This window comes from Haliotis rubra, unplaced genomic scaffold (genome assembly GCF_003918875.1).
Source record: "Haliotis rubra isolate DU_JTF1 unplaced genomic scaffold, ASM391887v1 Scf406, whole genome shotgun sequence".
In the NCBI taxonomy this organism is placed as follows: Eukaryota; Metazoa; Mollusca; class Gastropoda; order Lepetellida; family Haliotidae; genus Haliotis; species Haliotis rubra.
This window is the reverse complement of record NW_025767087.1, coordinates 25,497-40,598: the sequence shown is the minus strand read 5'-3', so window position 1 is coordinate 40,598 and position 15,102 is coordinate 25,497. Positions and strand designations below refer to the sequence as shown.

The window sequence follows — 15,102 nt, the reverse complement described above, 5'->3', positions numbered from 1 at the left end:
GTGTGTGTGTGTGTTAGCCTCATGGCTAAAGCATTTACTCGTCTCACTGAAGACCTGAGTTCGATTTCCCACATGGGTACAATGTGTTAAGCCCATTTTGGATCGTGATATTGCTGGAATATTGCTAAAAGCAGCGTGACAACCAAACTCACTCACGCACTGATGCCATTGGCTGGCTTACCTTGACAATCTGTGTCTCTGAGCCAGCCTGTTTCTTCTGTAGCTTCCTGGCTTTCTTGATGGACTTCTTCAGAGCTTTGGGATCAGCTGCCAGCTTGTAGACAGTCTGTTTGAAATGTTCCGTGTTGGCAAAGAACAGAGCAGAGTCGAACCTGTAGATCTTGATTCCTGAGATTTCAGCAGCCTGGAGAGAAAGTTCTGTGTAATGCCACTGATAACAGGAAGAGTTATCTCCCTTTGAAAATATTTGTATTTCTGAGCAATGATTGTAAGTGTTTCACTTGAACCTTCTCTGTCTCTAGAACAAATCAAAATCTGTGTTTGAGGGGGATTATGAGTCCATTTCCATAACTAATCGATAGACTTATCTTTAGTCTATTACAACACATAATTTTGACAGAAACAAGTAACTTTATTTAAATTGAAAAACATCCCCAGTGAGATGGAAGATTCAGAGCCTGAAACTGCTGCAAATCTAGACTTGGGGGTGCAGGCGGCATTGCCACAGTTAAGAGGAAATAATTAATTGTTTCCCATATGAGATGTGTTATTACAGGTATACAATGATGTACATCACGTTTAATTTTGATTTTTTAATATCACAGTATCCATATATACAAAGGGGCAGTGGGACAGTCTACTTGTTAAAGCGTTCTCTTGTCACATCGTTATAATGAAGACCCGGGTTCAAATACCCCACATGGGTACAATGTGTAAAGCCCATTTCTGGTGTTCCCTGCCGTGATATTGCTGGGATACAGCTTAAAGCTGCATAAAATCTCACTCACTCTATACAAAACTACACACTCAACCTGACAGTTATTTGGTAAGGCTTTTTTCAGTTAACTCAAATGTCAGTACACCTGTCTCTCTGTACACTCTCAGTGTTGAAGTACTTCAAAGTGCATTCTCACTGCTAGGCTGATTACACATATACAAAAAAAACTTTGGAGCAGTAGATATGGGACAGACCATTTAAAATGTAATTGAAAAGACTTATATAGATATATGCCATATTGCAAACATTAAACCGTTACTTTTCAAACTGAGTGTTGATTTGTTTTTCAGGTAAGTTGTGTCCCACGCTCAGCAATGACACCAACATTATTGGTGAGGACAAAAGGCGAAATATTAAAGTATTGATGAATTTTCACTCTTTGAAATGTAGCACTTTAACAACTAAACACATGCTGATACTATTCAAAAGATTCATAATAGTGACGCACATCAAACCAAGATCATTGTATTACAATCTGCTGATTTTTAGTTTTGAACACTTACTGGTTACGTCAACACGAACCAGTTCAAACGCCTACTTGTATATCTCACATGACAACATACAGTATTGTACGTCTATGTTGTGTGTACAAATATCTACATGAGAAGTAGTGGTGATTTAGGTGCATTAGATATCCAGACGGTTAATATGACAATTTGATTAATGTGAGAAACATAACCAATAACATTGCTCACAAGAGCATTGCCCAGGTTTGGTCCTTTAAAACATTTACAATTAAACAGATGAAGCTACAAAAATATCATTTAGTTACTTTGTTAAAATAATTTTGGTCCACAGGTTAATGTCCTGTGAAAAGCCTGTGTACTTTTAGACTAATGCTTAATCTCTGGAAGTATGTAATTTTAGTGGAAATATATAATTCTACCTAAATTGAACTGGAGTTCCAGAGAGATGGTAAATCCCGGGAAAAAATAGACTTGTTTCTTTCAGGACTTTTGCATTACAGAAAGGGCTAGTGGAAGGGACATAATATGGTTGAGGGACTTGAGACAGGCTATATCTAGAAATATATAGTATCCATTTAGAGAAAAACAGCATTCTTGGAGGCATATTGTTTTTGTGTGAATAGGTACCCAATGCATGTGTGCTTGGTGTTTAATGCTGCAAGATTTCAAGCTATTTGACTATTGCCTGTTAATAATCAAATCTGGGTCCGACAATCCACTGATAGATATCATGAATGAGTCAGGATCATGAACGTCCATGTGTCAAGGTAGGTCAACCAAGTCAAAGAGCATAACCATTTGATCAGTTACTGGGGACCTACTTTACTATGGAGGAATACTGGCATCCAGAAACTGTTAGGGTTATATTTCATAAATTCATAATAAGTTTATTTGCTGAAGAACATTGCAGTATTGAAGGTACTTCAAACACAATTGTTGTAATAAGTACCCATTCCTCTTTGCAGTTACACTTTTATATTATACCCTAACTCTTATTCCGTGTTAGTTACAGGCTACCATTTTTAGCTGTAACCTTACCATGTGGTTATGAAGTAAAGACTTGCAGCCTACCAGCATCTCTCCCTCATTAATGTTCAAAAGAACATAACACATACCTACATCAGAAGAGCTGCCGGTTTGCCACTTCTACCCCAACCTACCAGCATCTTTCCCTCATTAATGTTCAAAAGAACATAACTCATACCTACATCAGAAGAGCTGCCGGTTTGCCACTTCTACCCCAACCTACCAGCATCTTTCCCTCATTAATGTTCAAAAGAACATAACTCATACCTACATCAGAAGAGCTGCCGGTTTGCCACTTCTACCCCAACCTACCAGCATCTTTCCCTCATTAATGTTCAAAAGAACATAACAACAATTAGCCAACATGGGTGTACTTACGGCTTTGTAAGCCTTGATGTCCCTGTAAAGATCTGTGCCCGGTACATGCCCCATCAGACATGCATATGGCCTGCAAACAATCAGAGATACAAATACACCACTACAAATGGCAACATGCATCTCAACCTAACATGGTGATGTGAAATGGTGTTAAAAGTCGCATAAAAGACGTCTGCTCTTATAGAACAGGTGTGTGTCTGCTTAAATGAGTCATGAGCTAATTTCGTCCTCCTAGCACACAGAGACCAAGCTGCATTTTATTACCGGTATATCCTCATCCTACCGGGTACCCATTAACTGCTGGGTGAACAGAATCATGTTACAAACACCTGCCCAAGGTGACACCACATGTTCGTGGACCTTCTTCCAGACAGGTCTGTCAACCTGCTTGTGGTAGGGGGAGATAACTCTTTTCTGCTGATGAAGCTGTCGAATCAGGGTTCATGATTGTATATACTGTACATGTACCCACATGATGAATGATGACCTAAAGTGTGACTGACACAGATGAGAGTGTTCCAAGTTTTCAGAATATTTCAATGGAAAAGCAATCAGTGAGTGAGAGGGTCAAAAATGTTTTTTAGCTATTTTTTAGTTATATGGCATCTGAGCTTCATGTGGTAACAAAGCAAAAATTATGCAAGTTTATAAAGAATACCATTCTGGTCAAACCCTGAAGCATGGATATTGTGACACATGTAGAAATATCTTCAGGGCGAACCAGGATTTGAACTGATAACCCCATGTTTCTGCCATAATTCTGCCACAGCTTTGAAAAGAATTAATATATTTCATATTACTGTTCTTGGAGAAGTAAGCAATAACCGAGTGTTAGTTCAACTCTCCTGGAGCAGCTACTGACCTCTGAGATCGGACTATAACAGTGAGGAGAGCAAATCCTACGCCGACGCCAAGACCGAGGTCAACATCCAGGAGGACTGTAGCAAACCACGTCACTAACCACACCATCTGCAGGAAATGGAGAACACAGAGAATCAGAAACAGAAGACTCATATGAACATCACTTACTTGAGAAGTTCTGAAACAACTGGATAATTATTATGACATTTGAATTAATCCACTTTTGTCATTGTTTGTTGTTCAATGTCACACTCAACAATATTCCAGCTATATGGCGGCAGTCTGTAAATAATTGAGGCGGACCAGACCAGATAATCCAGTGATCAACGTCATGAGCATCAATCTACACAACTGGAATATGATGATATGTGTCAAGCAAGTCAGTGAGCCTGAGCACCTGATTCCGTTAGTTGCCTCTTACAACAAGCATGGGTTGCTGGAGACCAATTCTAACCCTGATTTTCAGCAGTTATTTGAGTGAATCTTGCATGAAATATACTTACAAAATCTACAATGGATATTTTCCATAATCGTTTCAGCTCAAAGAACTGCTTGAACATGCCCTTCAGAGCGACGATGATGATAGCAGCTAGCACGCACTGAAATACAGAGATTAGAACTAAATCAAACTTTTAGCCATTTTTCAGCCATTCCCTACTTTGTAAGATTACACTTATTAATATAACATCATCAATATTCATCATAATTTATCAAAATGGTTATGTTTCAAAACCTCTTAAATTTGGTTGGATTAAATCTTAACAAGGGATGCATCATTAGCATTTTGATCATATTTTCCTGAACACGAACATTTAATTTATATATTATCATACGCATATATTTGTTACTTTCAGTGAGTGAGTGAGTGAGTTTAGTTTTACGCCACACTCAGCAATATTCCAGCTATATGGTGGCGGTGTGTAAATAATCGAGTCTAGACCAGACAATACAGTCATCAACAGCATGAGCATTGATCTGCTGTTACTTTCAGAGGTAAAAGTACCACTGTAATGTTAATAGAATAATCATCATCCAAAGGAAATATTTGATTTTCTACCGTGAATAGCTGCAATACTGCTGATGCGGCTTAAGGTAACATTTACTCACTCACTCACTCACTCATCATCATTACTTACGTTAGGGAGGGAGGCAAAGTATGGCCCCACCACCAGCAGCACAATGAGAAGGAGAGCACTGGAGAACAGCCCCGCAACCTGAAACACAACACACTGGTTACATCCAGGCTGGATTGAGTACCCTGTGGGGTCCAGGTCCAACATAGGCTGTTCCACCCAAATGGGTTCCACGTAAGAAAAGGTTCCTAGCAGCCAAGGAAGGTCCTCTAATTGTGAGTCCTGATTGAAAAAGGTTCCCAACGACCTTGATTGTCTACCATTGGATTCCAGGTAAGAATTAGGTCCCAAGCAATGCTGGTTCTCTCATAATAAAGCAATATTTTTACCTCCCATAAGGCAGCTCTGACAGTCAATAAGATGACGATATCACAAATTCACCAATCCCTGGATATTCTATAACCAAGGGAGCTAACTGTGCACATACCTGAGTGCGACCTCCGACCCCCTCCTGCACCAAGCTACGCGAGAGTGAGGCTGATGCGCAGAAAGAGGAGAAGAAGGAGCTGAAGATGTTGACGATGCCGTACGCCAGCAGCTCCTGCAGCAGAAATACATCACCGATCTGTCATATACTATCATCTCACAATAAGTTGTTTCAAAATGAAACAAATGAAATCAAGCTAACCCTGTTTTGAAACAATGAATTGTAAAATGAATGATGTCAGTCTGCAGCAATCTGTAACACTGACCTTTTTAGTATTGAATCGACATATATATTTTCTAGTTTCATGATCACTGAAGTGCATTAATACAAAACACAATGGTCATTTGTGACGTCATCCAGCCTACTACTTACTACTCTTACCAAGTATGACCCTCCACACAAAGTTTCCGTCATAACTATAGTCTGTTTGCAGTGAAAACGTACCGATGAATTTCACTCTAAACAAAAAATGTATACATTCAAATCTCAGAATTTTATTCAACTTAGGATAAAAGTTGCTTAACAAATGATCATAGTTTCAAATCGATATTATTGGTTTGTATTACAAGGGGGTATGCACATTAGATGAAACACCGAGAACAAGTAGGGCTGGTCTAAGTTCTCGCTCATCAAGTACAGCACGTGCATTTGTTTCACTGTTCCATCTACTGCGCTTACCCCCTTGTAATACAAACCAAAAATAGCGATTTGAATCTATGATCGTTTGTTAAACAACTTTTATCCTAAGTTGAATAAAATTCTGAGATTTAAATGTTCATTTGGCAAGGTAAAATTATGAGGATTCGCAATCTTAATTTCACTTAATTTGATTTACTTTGTTGTTTAAAGTGAAATTCATCGGTACGTTTTCACTGCAAACAGACTATATGGCTTGTCAAGTCAAAGATGATGATGAAAACTGGATACAACCTCAGATAATTTCTTAACATTACACCAAACTTTCAACACAGACATGAGTGAGTTTGACTGATGCATGATCAACTTATGTATGATATACCATCAGGAAAGTAGTCTGCCAAAATCTGACCTCAGGTCATCACCACCGGACTAGCCAATCCGCGGAGCTTGAATTCAATCTCACATGTTTGATACCAGTTATTTGACATAGGTCTCTGTACCTGGTTAGAATCAACCTCATAGTCATGTTTCTTGGCCAGAATCTTTGCCATGGACACTGAGATGGCAAACGCAACAATTCCCACAGCTACAGCATCGCTGACGACATCAGGGAGGTACTCAAACTGTTGTGCCTTTGGGGGAGGGATGCTGAAAGTCACAAAGTTATATAATGCAAATTATAAATGAAAAATTCAAAAACTCCTAAAACAATATTCTGTTTGATGTATCCAACTTACAGTTGTTTTAAAGTAAAAGATGGGTATTCTTACATATTTCTTTTATTCCTATTTCAGCAGTCATTCCTAAACTGACGTGATTCTTTAGTAAAATATTTTCTTTAAAACAGCATTAATATTTAAAAATGTTTTGATTCTGCCTTGTCACAAACATTGTGCAAGTGTTTCCAAAACACCACAGATATTGTACCCAATTACAACAATGCTAGCAAAATATTTATGGTTTTAAAGGGAATAGTCCCAAAACACCAAGCGTGTTCTTTCTTATGTACGTCAGTATATTTCAGCTTTACTGATATACACTATGTCACATTCCAGGTTCATTTAACATAGAAGGTCGCGATGAAATACAATGATGCACACAAGGCAGGTTTATAACTCACCCAATTGGAATATCACCAACGATTTTTCACGTCAAAGTTTGTATTCAGGTAGGCAAACTGGGAAATCACAGTACCGAGCACAACCTACAAGATACGCCAGTTGGTTTAAAACAGTTGAAGTTACAAGTGGTTGGTTGGATGACAGGATGTTTAATACCTCACTCAGCAATATTCCAGCTATAAGCTGTAAATAATTGAGTCTGGACCACACAATCCAGTGATTAAATAGAGAATCTCATCCGAGTGTCTATTGATATGAAATATATCACCACGCGAGGTTGATAAAGTAACAAATATCCCAGGCTTGCCGAGGCTATTTTTACTTTTATCAACGAGTGTTGATATATTTGATATCAGAAGACACGAGGGTGAGAATCTATTTATCATCAAAAATCACTTTTCATTAGTTTTCAATGAAAAATGTACATCTCTGAACACAGTACTCCATTAGATTTGCAGTGCAGCGATGTAATAACATTGTGACGTCAACAAGTTCATGATGTCATAGCATTGTCAGGGCATTGTACAAAATCTACTGTCAAAACGATATCTGATCTCACACAAGCGATATCTACTGTGGAACACAGTTTGGGATGATAAAATCACAATCTACAAGGTACGCTATGTTGAAAATGTATGTTGTACATGTTGTGATACCCACTAAAAGAAATAAAGTGATGAAAATATAAATCACAAGTATCGATTTACGCAACAGGGATACAATGTCATGTGTCAATCAGGAGCCTGACCACCCGATCCCGTTAATCGCCTCTCACGACAAGCATGGATTACTGAATATCAATTCTAACCCGGATCTTCACAGGTCTGGTCATGGATGGAAGGATGGAAGGATGGAAGGATGTAAAGAATCAAATATTACACTGTTTATAATTCACAAACTTTTAAAAATAGACGCCGAACAATGATGGATAATTATGGCCATTCAGCCCAAAATAAACAGACTTAAGCCGAGTGTTAAGCCGAGTGTTAAGCCGAGTGTTAAGCCGAGTGTTAAGCCGAGTGTTAAGCAGTAGAAAGCCACATTACGAACCACAATGAGTTCTATAGGCACGGGCATCTTGAGCTTGGGTTTGACTTTGGGGTTGTTGTTGATGCACTCCTTGACCACCGCCAGCATCAAGATGCAGATGATGGAGGCGATGAGGGTCACAGCGTTGGTCTGAGGGATGTTCATGAAGAAGTCTCGGTACGACTGGAATAAACATGACAACTGTCACTGGTAGAAACAGATATCAACATGGTGAGCGAGTGAGGTAGAGAAGAGAGTAAGAGAAGTGTAAGAGAGGTAAGAGAGAGAGAGAGAGTAAATGAGAGAAAACAGCGAGTGTGAGAAGAGAGTGAGAGAAGAAAGAGAAGACACTGACTGATAGAAGCGAGTGAGTGAGTGAGAGAAGTGAGAGGAAAAAGAATATGAGAGTGAATGAGAGGAGAGAGTGAGTGAGTGAGCTGGGTTTTACTCTGTATTCAGCAATATGCTAGCCATATAACAGTGGGGAATCAAGTGAGTGAGTGAGTTAATATTTAACGTCACATCGGCAATATCTCGGCCATATCGTGACGAAAACATTTTATACAATAAAGATGAAAACATTTTGAAGATTAAAACATTCTGAAAATGAAAACCTGTCGACGATGGACAGTAAAAATACTAGAGTATCACAGATATGAATATAAAGTTAGCATGTAAAACTAAAACATATTAATCAAAGAAGACAACACAATACACGGGCTATAGTTCACCAACAGCTGAAGGTAGATCACCATACTGGGAATCAAGAATGGTCTTCACACTTTGATTCCATGAAGAAAATCAACCCTAAGTTTGACATCGTCAGCTTTAACTAGAAAGCTAGATAGGAGTTTTTGAAGCCACTATGATAATGCCATGCTCTTGTTGTTACAGTTAATTCTGAATACAGAATTCAGGAACAATTACATTTATTGTTAGTAATTGTCAAAGAGAAAATATGCATAAACTTTACCTCTCTGTTGATTCGGAAATAATAGGAACAATTACATTTATTGTTAGTAATTGTTAGTAAACTTACCTCTGGTTGGTTGCCTTATTCTGTGGTTTCCACAGACACATACAGAATGAAGTGAAAATTTTAACACTAAGTCATAGCTATCCCTTGTGGTATGCCCTTCCAACTGACAGAGTTACCTCCCCTGACCTAGATGTCACTGTATAGTAGTTTGAAAATCCTCACAAATTTTATGAATACAGTTTACAAAACACTTATCTTCTAGAGGAAAGGAGGAGAGGAAGAGTAGGGACCTATACCCCATAATCCAGAGGTAAGTTTACTAACAATTACTAACAATAAATGTAATTGTTCCTAATTGAGCGTAAACATTCCCTCTGGATTATGGTTGCCTGAATCCCACATCACGGATGGAGGGCTATCCCTAGAAGAATAGTCCTGAAGCATACCATACCACTAGTGAGTTATTCTCCATGATCAAAATCCTCTAAGGATAACTATGACTTAGTAGTAAATAATTCACTGGTGAAATATAATATTGGATCATTGTCCACTGGACTTCCGTCCAAATGTTGAGTAGTCTCTAATTATCAATCGAATTATACTACTATTCAGATGAATTAATATTGATAATTTCCAATTGACAACTTCCCAATTCTGTCATCTCATGGCGTAACTTCCCATTTATGGCGTCACTTCGGTCAATATTAGGTCTATGGCGTCACTTCGGTCTATGGCGTCACTTCCGGTTTATGGCGTCACTTCGGTTGATTCTCCCAATCCTTAAGATTAATTCCGTAATAATTAGAGACTACTCCTTTCAATACTCAACCACCACCTGAGTTCGGTTAGTATCTATAATAGGGATAATCGTAACTGTGACCTACCTGATAATACTTCTGTCTCGATATCTTCTCTCCATCATCGTTATAATCCAGGTGTGTAACATGCTTGACATGATGATCAATCCCTGCTAACCCCTTTTAATAGGTACTAGGCGGAGGAAAGGTGTTGTGCAGCTACTAACGGACCCAGGGACTTAAGGCCTTCCATTGAAGAGGCTACATCTCTTAAATAAAAATTTATAAATGTGTTTGACGACTTCCACTGACAACTAGCCACCACTTTCGTTCAACTGAAACTGAACCCCATGCAGCTACTGTTGATGCTAATGCCCTAATCTCATGTGGCGAGAATCTAACATTAACTGATTCTTGATCAAAGTCTCCGTAAGCATAAAGCGATTGTCTTCCTGAGCCATGAAGAAATTGTATTCTTAGATATGTCCATTATTAACATTTGTTTTACAGGAGAGGAAGAGATGACTGACGATTCCGTCTAAAACTAGATGTCGCGGTGTATATACCATCTGAGAGCTTTCGGATCGGACAAAGTAGTCTTGATCTGTCAGATCTAGAGGCAGGGGCAGGCAGAGCTGGTATTCTGTAGACTCTGTGTCCTAACAAACCATGAGGCGTCGACTGATTCTTGGCTGTAAATTCAGGCACCGTCCTACAAGTCATCATCTTATACCCTTCCGAGAATGCAATAGATTTAAAGTCAATAGCGTGCAGTTCTGACACTCTTGAAGCCGTAGCAAAGCCAGTAGAAAAGCAGTTTTAAAACTCAAGTATTTTAAGGAAGTGTCTTGCATAGGTTCAAGCGGAGACTTCTGTAGAGCCTGTAGTACCAAACATAGATCCCACTTAGGAAATAATGGCCGATGATGACACATCCTTGATCTGGAAAGATCTAATAATCCTGTGTAAAGAATGATCAGATCCTACAGATAGTCCCTGTAAGTCCATGACTGAAGCAATCGCTGATCTATAGCCTTCAATAGTATTGTGTTTTAATTTTTTTAACCATCCTGAGATATATAAGAAAATCTGCTATGATAGGTATGGTGACTGGAATATTAGTAGTCGTTGCTCTCTTCTCCACTGGATGAAGACATTCCACTTGGTGTCATACAGTGCTGCCGTTGAAGGTCTGATAGACTTCGGAGATAGCGAAATTGCTTGTTCATTGAAACCCTGCTCCTTGAGGGAACTATAGATAGTCTCCATGCGTGAAGAAGAGCTAGTAGGTTTACATTTTGTGTGGTATCTGTCCGACTTGGGCTGACTGAGAAGATTTTCCCAACAAGGCAGTCGTAAGGGTTTGTCCGTCAATAATTGAAGAAGGTCCGTGAACCATGTTCTGGTTAGGCCATGCTGGAGCTACCAGATAAACTACACAGTTGTGTTGGGCGATCTTGGCTAGTACTTCGGTATCAATTTGAGCGGAGGAAAAGCATATGCTATCAGATTTTCCCATGAGATTGACAGGGCATCCACTGCCCAGGCTGTCGGATCGAACAGGACTCACAAATGTAGGTAGGCGATTGTTCCTTGCTGTCGCGAAGAGATCTATGGATGGTGTTTCCCATTTCTCCTTGATGAGTTTGAAAGCCTCCATATTCAAAGTCCATTCTGTTGATATCACTCTGTCCTGTCTGGAGAGAGTCTGCCAAAATATTCACCTTTCCGGGATGTGGCGAGCTTTTATATGACTTTTCATGGAATCTGCTATTTTGAAAAGTTCCTTAAGTAATCTGTAGTAGGCGATGAGATTTGGTTCCGCCCTGTTTGTTTATATAGGCTACTACTGTGCTGTTGTCTGTCACTAACATAATGTTCTTCTGATGCAGGTTCCAAGACCAATGAGACAGAGCTTTTACCAGCTAACATCTCCAGACAGTTGATATGGAGATTGCTTTCCTGTTGAGACCACAGCCCCTGAACTTGATGTTACGTTGACATGGCCCCATCCCGAGTTTGAAGCGTCCGCATATAGAGTGGCGTCTGGAGGAGGAAGACGAAAATGTACTCCTGGAAGCACGTTGCTGTCCACCGTCCACCACAAAAATTCCTGGCCGAATCATGAAGGGAGGAGATACCATAGTTTCTAAGTCCAGATCCCTGAACCCATTGATCCATATTTGCGGTTCGCGAAGATGAATCCTGCCCCTCATCGTGAAATCTTGGATAGGCGTAAGAGATCCCAGCAGGGACATCCATGTCGAATTGATGCGACCTTGCTTGCTTGCTAACAGATTGAAAATCTTGGTCGGATCTTGTACCAGCGATCCTGAGGTGTAAAAATTAGTGCCGTTTTGGCATCTAGGATGGCTCCCAGATACTTGATTTTTGATGTGGGGACTAGTTCTGACTTGACCGGGTGTACAACAAGGCCTAGATGTGTGAACACGTGGAGTATAAACTTGGTCTGTTTTAAAAGAGTCTGAGTAATTATATTCCGTGCCAGGAAATCGTCCAAGTAACCGTGGATAGCTATCTGGCGATGATGTAGGAGCGCTAAAATGGGATTGATGATCACCGTGAACAGCCAAGGAGCTAGAGAAATTCGAAAGGTAGAACACGAATTGAAATCTCCGATCCGTTTACCCGTGAAAGCGAAGGTACTTCTGAGACCGAGGATGTATTGGTACATGAAGATAAAGCGTCCTTCAGGTCTATGCTGATGAATTTGGAATTTGGTTGGATAAGAGTTCTCAAATTGGTCAGGGATTCCATCTTGAATTTGGGAGGTTTCCTTAAATATTCCTTGTTTAACACTTTCAAGTCTATGATCATCCTCATCTCCTCCGTGTCTTTCTTGGGAACTAGAAATACCGGGAGTAGAACCCGCATGACTGGTCTGATGGTGGAATCTCCACTATGGCCTGCTTGTCTAACAGTTGTTGAATGGCGTTACTGCTCCAGCTAGAGCGATCCCCTTGCAGGAAAAAGCGTCTCCCTACCGGCTGGTAGGTTACTGGAGGTAGACTCTCCCATGGTAGCATGTAACCTTTCTCTATGACTGATAGAATCCAGCTGTCGAGGTGATCTGTGTCCAATTCTCCACATATTGTGCTAGCCGACCCCCTACGGGGAGATTGGGATACCGGTAGAATAAATTCGAAGTCTGTTTCCAAATTGAGGGCATTTCCAAATCGTAAGGCTGAGTAAACTGGACTATTTGATTGGAGTCAAAACTTCCTAGATCCCGCTCTGGTGCCACGAAAAACCTGGTGCCTCTACCCCTGCCCTAGAGGATGAGTAGCCCGAGTTGAAGATGGTGCTGGCGAGGAGAAATTACAGCGACCTAGAGTCTCCTGCCCTGTCAAATGCTGAGCGTTGCAGTGGCTCCTGGCGTCTGTGAGAAGGTTGGCGGAAATAGTAGCAGATACATCCCTCCTCGGTCTGGACTGAGGTTTATTCCTGCTTTGTGACAGTAAAGCTGAAGCCAATCTCTGATTCAGATTACGTGATGTAAAGGCATCCTTAACTTGAATAGCCTGACCACATTGTCCATGAAAAGAGATTCTGAGTCCAAGGGCTGTTGAAATAAAACATCTTTAGCTGTCTCTGGTAGACTTCTAATTGAATCTAACTTGTGAAGTCTCTCCATGGCTGTTAAGCGTCCAAGTGTACACAGCTGATTGTGAGTTCGTCGGCTATAGATTGATATACCACATCTAGGAATGAGTGCGCCATGGCTACTTCTTCGGCTGACATGGATACTAATGTGTCCTTCTTTACTCCCTCGTAATCTTGGAATAATGGTGGTAATAATGCCCGGACTCCACAGCAAACCAGTTGGTATAGGATAGTATGTCCAAGGATGAGCGAAGGACCCCATCCATGTCCTTGAGATCCTTGGATGAACAGGAAAATGGAAAATCCCTGGCAGCTCTAGCATCCTGTAGCTGTCGCGAAATCCTTGTCCATATCACGGAGCATAAAGTGGAATCAGTCTATTGTGAATAGCATACACTGGCTTTTGAATAATCTTGGGTAATGCATTAAGTGAAATTAAGCCTTTGAGAGGTTCAAATTGTAAGAATCCAAGCGCCGACTTAAGTGCCGATGAATGAGGAAGAGATAGCTTGGGAACCCTTTCGGCGGCAGACATCCTGGCGATCCCAGCTCCACTGGTAACTCCCGTTCCGGCTCCTCAGGCTGTGGCGGGACCGTGCTGGATAAAGTCCATGGATTAATTCAACCTTTTCCCTAAGAGACCATCCAGGAACAAAATCTTCGGCCGAAGTATCCATAGGCTGGACTGTCAATAATCCCTCCTTCATAGCGAATTCTGGTTGAGAGAGGATAAATAGAAGTAGCTTCAGAATCCGAGAGGTCGGTACAAGCGGTAAAAGCGGTGGCTTATCAATGTCAAAATTATCCATGGCTCCGTGGAAATCCCGCTTGCGCGTGGCTACTGGACTGCTGGTCCTGGATACCGCTAACCCCGTGGCAGCCGTGGCTCGTTGATTAAACCCAAGGTGGGAGACGCAAGCCGAGGGCATGGAGTCAGTCCAGCTAGGATATGACTGCAGCACATTCCCAGCGTGGGATAAGGTAGCAGGCTTTGAGTGACTGGGATCAAAGCGTGACCGCCTTTCTCCCAGGGACAAGGGACCGCGGCTTGTTTTGCCTGGGCGCAATTAAAGCCTGCCTGGGGTCAGCCAGGTTGACCCGTCCCTGTCACATGAAGCCCGTGGCTTCTCCCCTGTGGGGAGCGGCCTTCTGATCCGGTTAAGTAAGGTGATACCGGCTTTCCCAGGTAGAGCACCCCGAGTTTCACAGAAACTGACTCTTGCCCCGGCTCTTGCCATCGTCAACCCAGTCAGTCACGACCACGGTCGTCTTGCCGTACATAATGCCATCATGAAACAGATTTTGTAATGAATTCATCTTGGTCTCATTTCTCATTTCCATATCATACATGGACTGACTAACTGAGGCTTGCAACTCTGATTTAAACGATGCAATTAAATCCGAGATAGCAGAAATGTCCAAATGGGATGCATCCGATTTAGATCTAAGATCTAGATTTGGATTTTGATTCAGATCTCTGTGAAGATGGCGGGGATCCCGAAGCGGATTTTTTACTTTTGCTAGCCTCCGACGGCGGGGAGCATTTACGTTTCTTAGTCTGAGATCTTGCAGAATCCATACTTAACCACTCAACCTCTGATAACTCTGAACACAGAAGGCAGCGATCTTGCAGGGTACAATGATTACCAGTAAAACAAGAAAT

The 15,102-nt window shown here is 41.0% G+C and overlaps 1 protein-coding gene across 1 annotated transcript in view; it reads right to left on the bottom strand.

Moving 5' to 3' along the window:
- Positions 1-119: 119 nt before the first annotated feature.
- LOC124287823 (solute carrier family 26 member 6-like) overlaps positions 120-15,102 on the bottom strand; it is a 31,959-nt gene continuing 16,976 nt past the window's right edge. The window contains 10 exon segments of the mRNA XM_046724284.1: positions 120-364; positions 2,830-2,899; positions 3,692-3,798; positions 4,194-4,289; positions 4,827-4,904; positions 5,251-5,364; positions 6,390-6,537; positions 7,010-7,035; positions 7,037-7,093; positions 8,061-8,222. Of these exon segments, the coding sequence (XP_046580240.1) occupies positions 149-364; positions 2,830-2,899; positions 3,692-3,798; positions 4,194-4,289; positions 4,827-4,904; positions 5,251-5,364; positions 6,390-6,537; positions 7,010-7,035; positions 7,037-7,093; positions 8,061-8,222 (1,074 nt within the window). The 3' untranslated portion in view covers positions 120-148.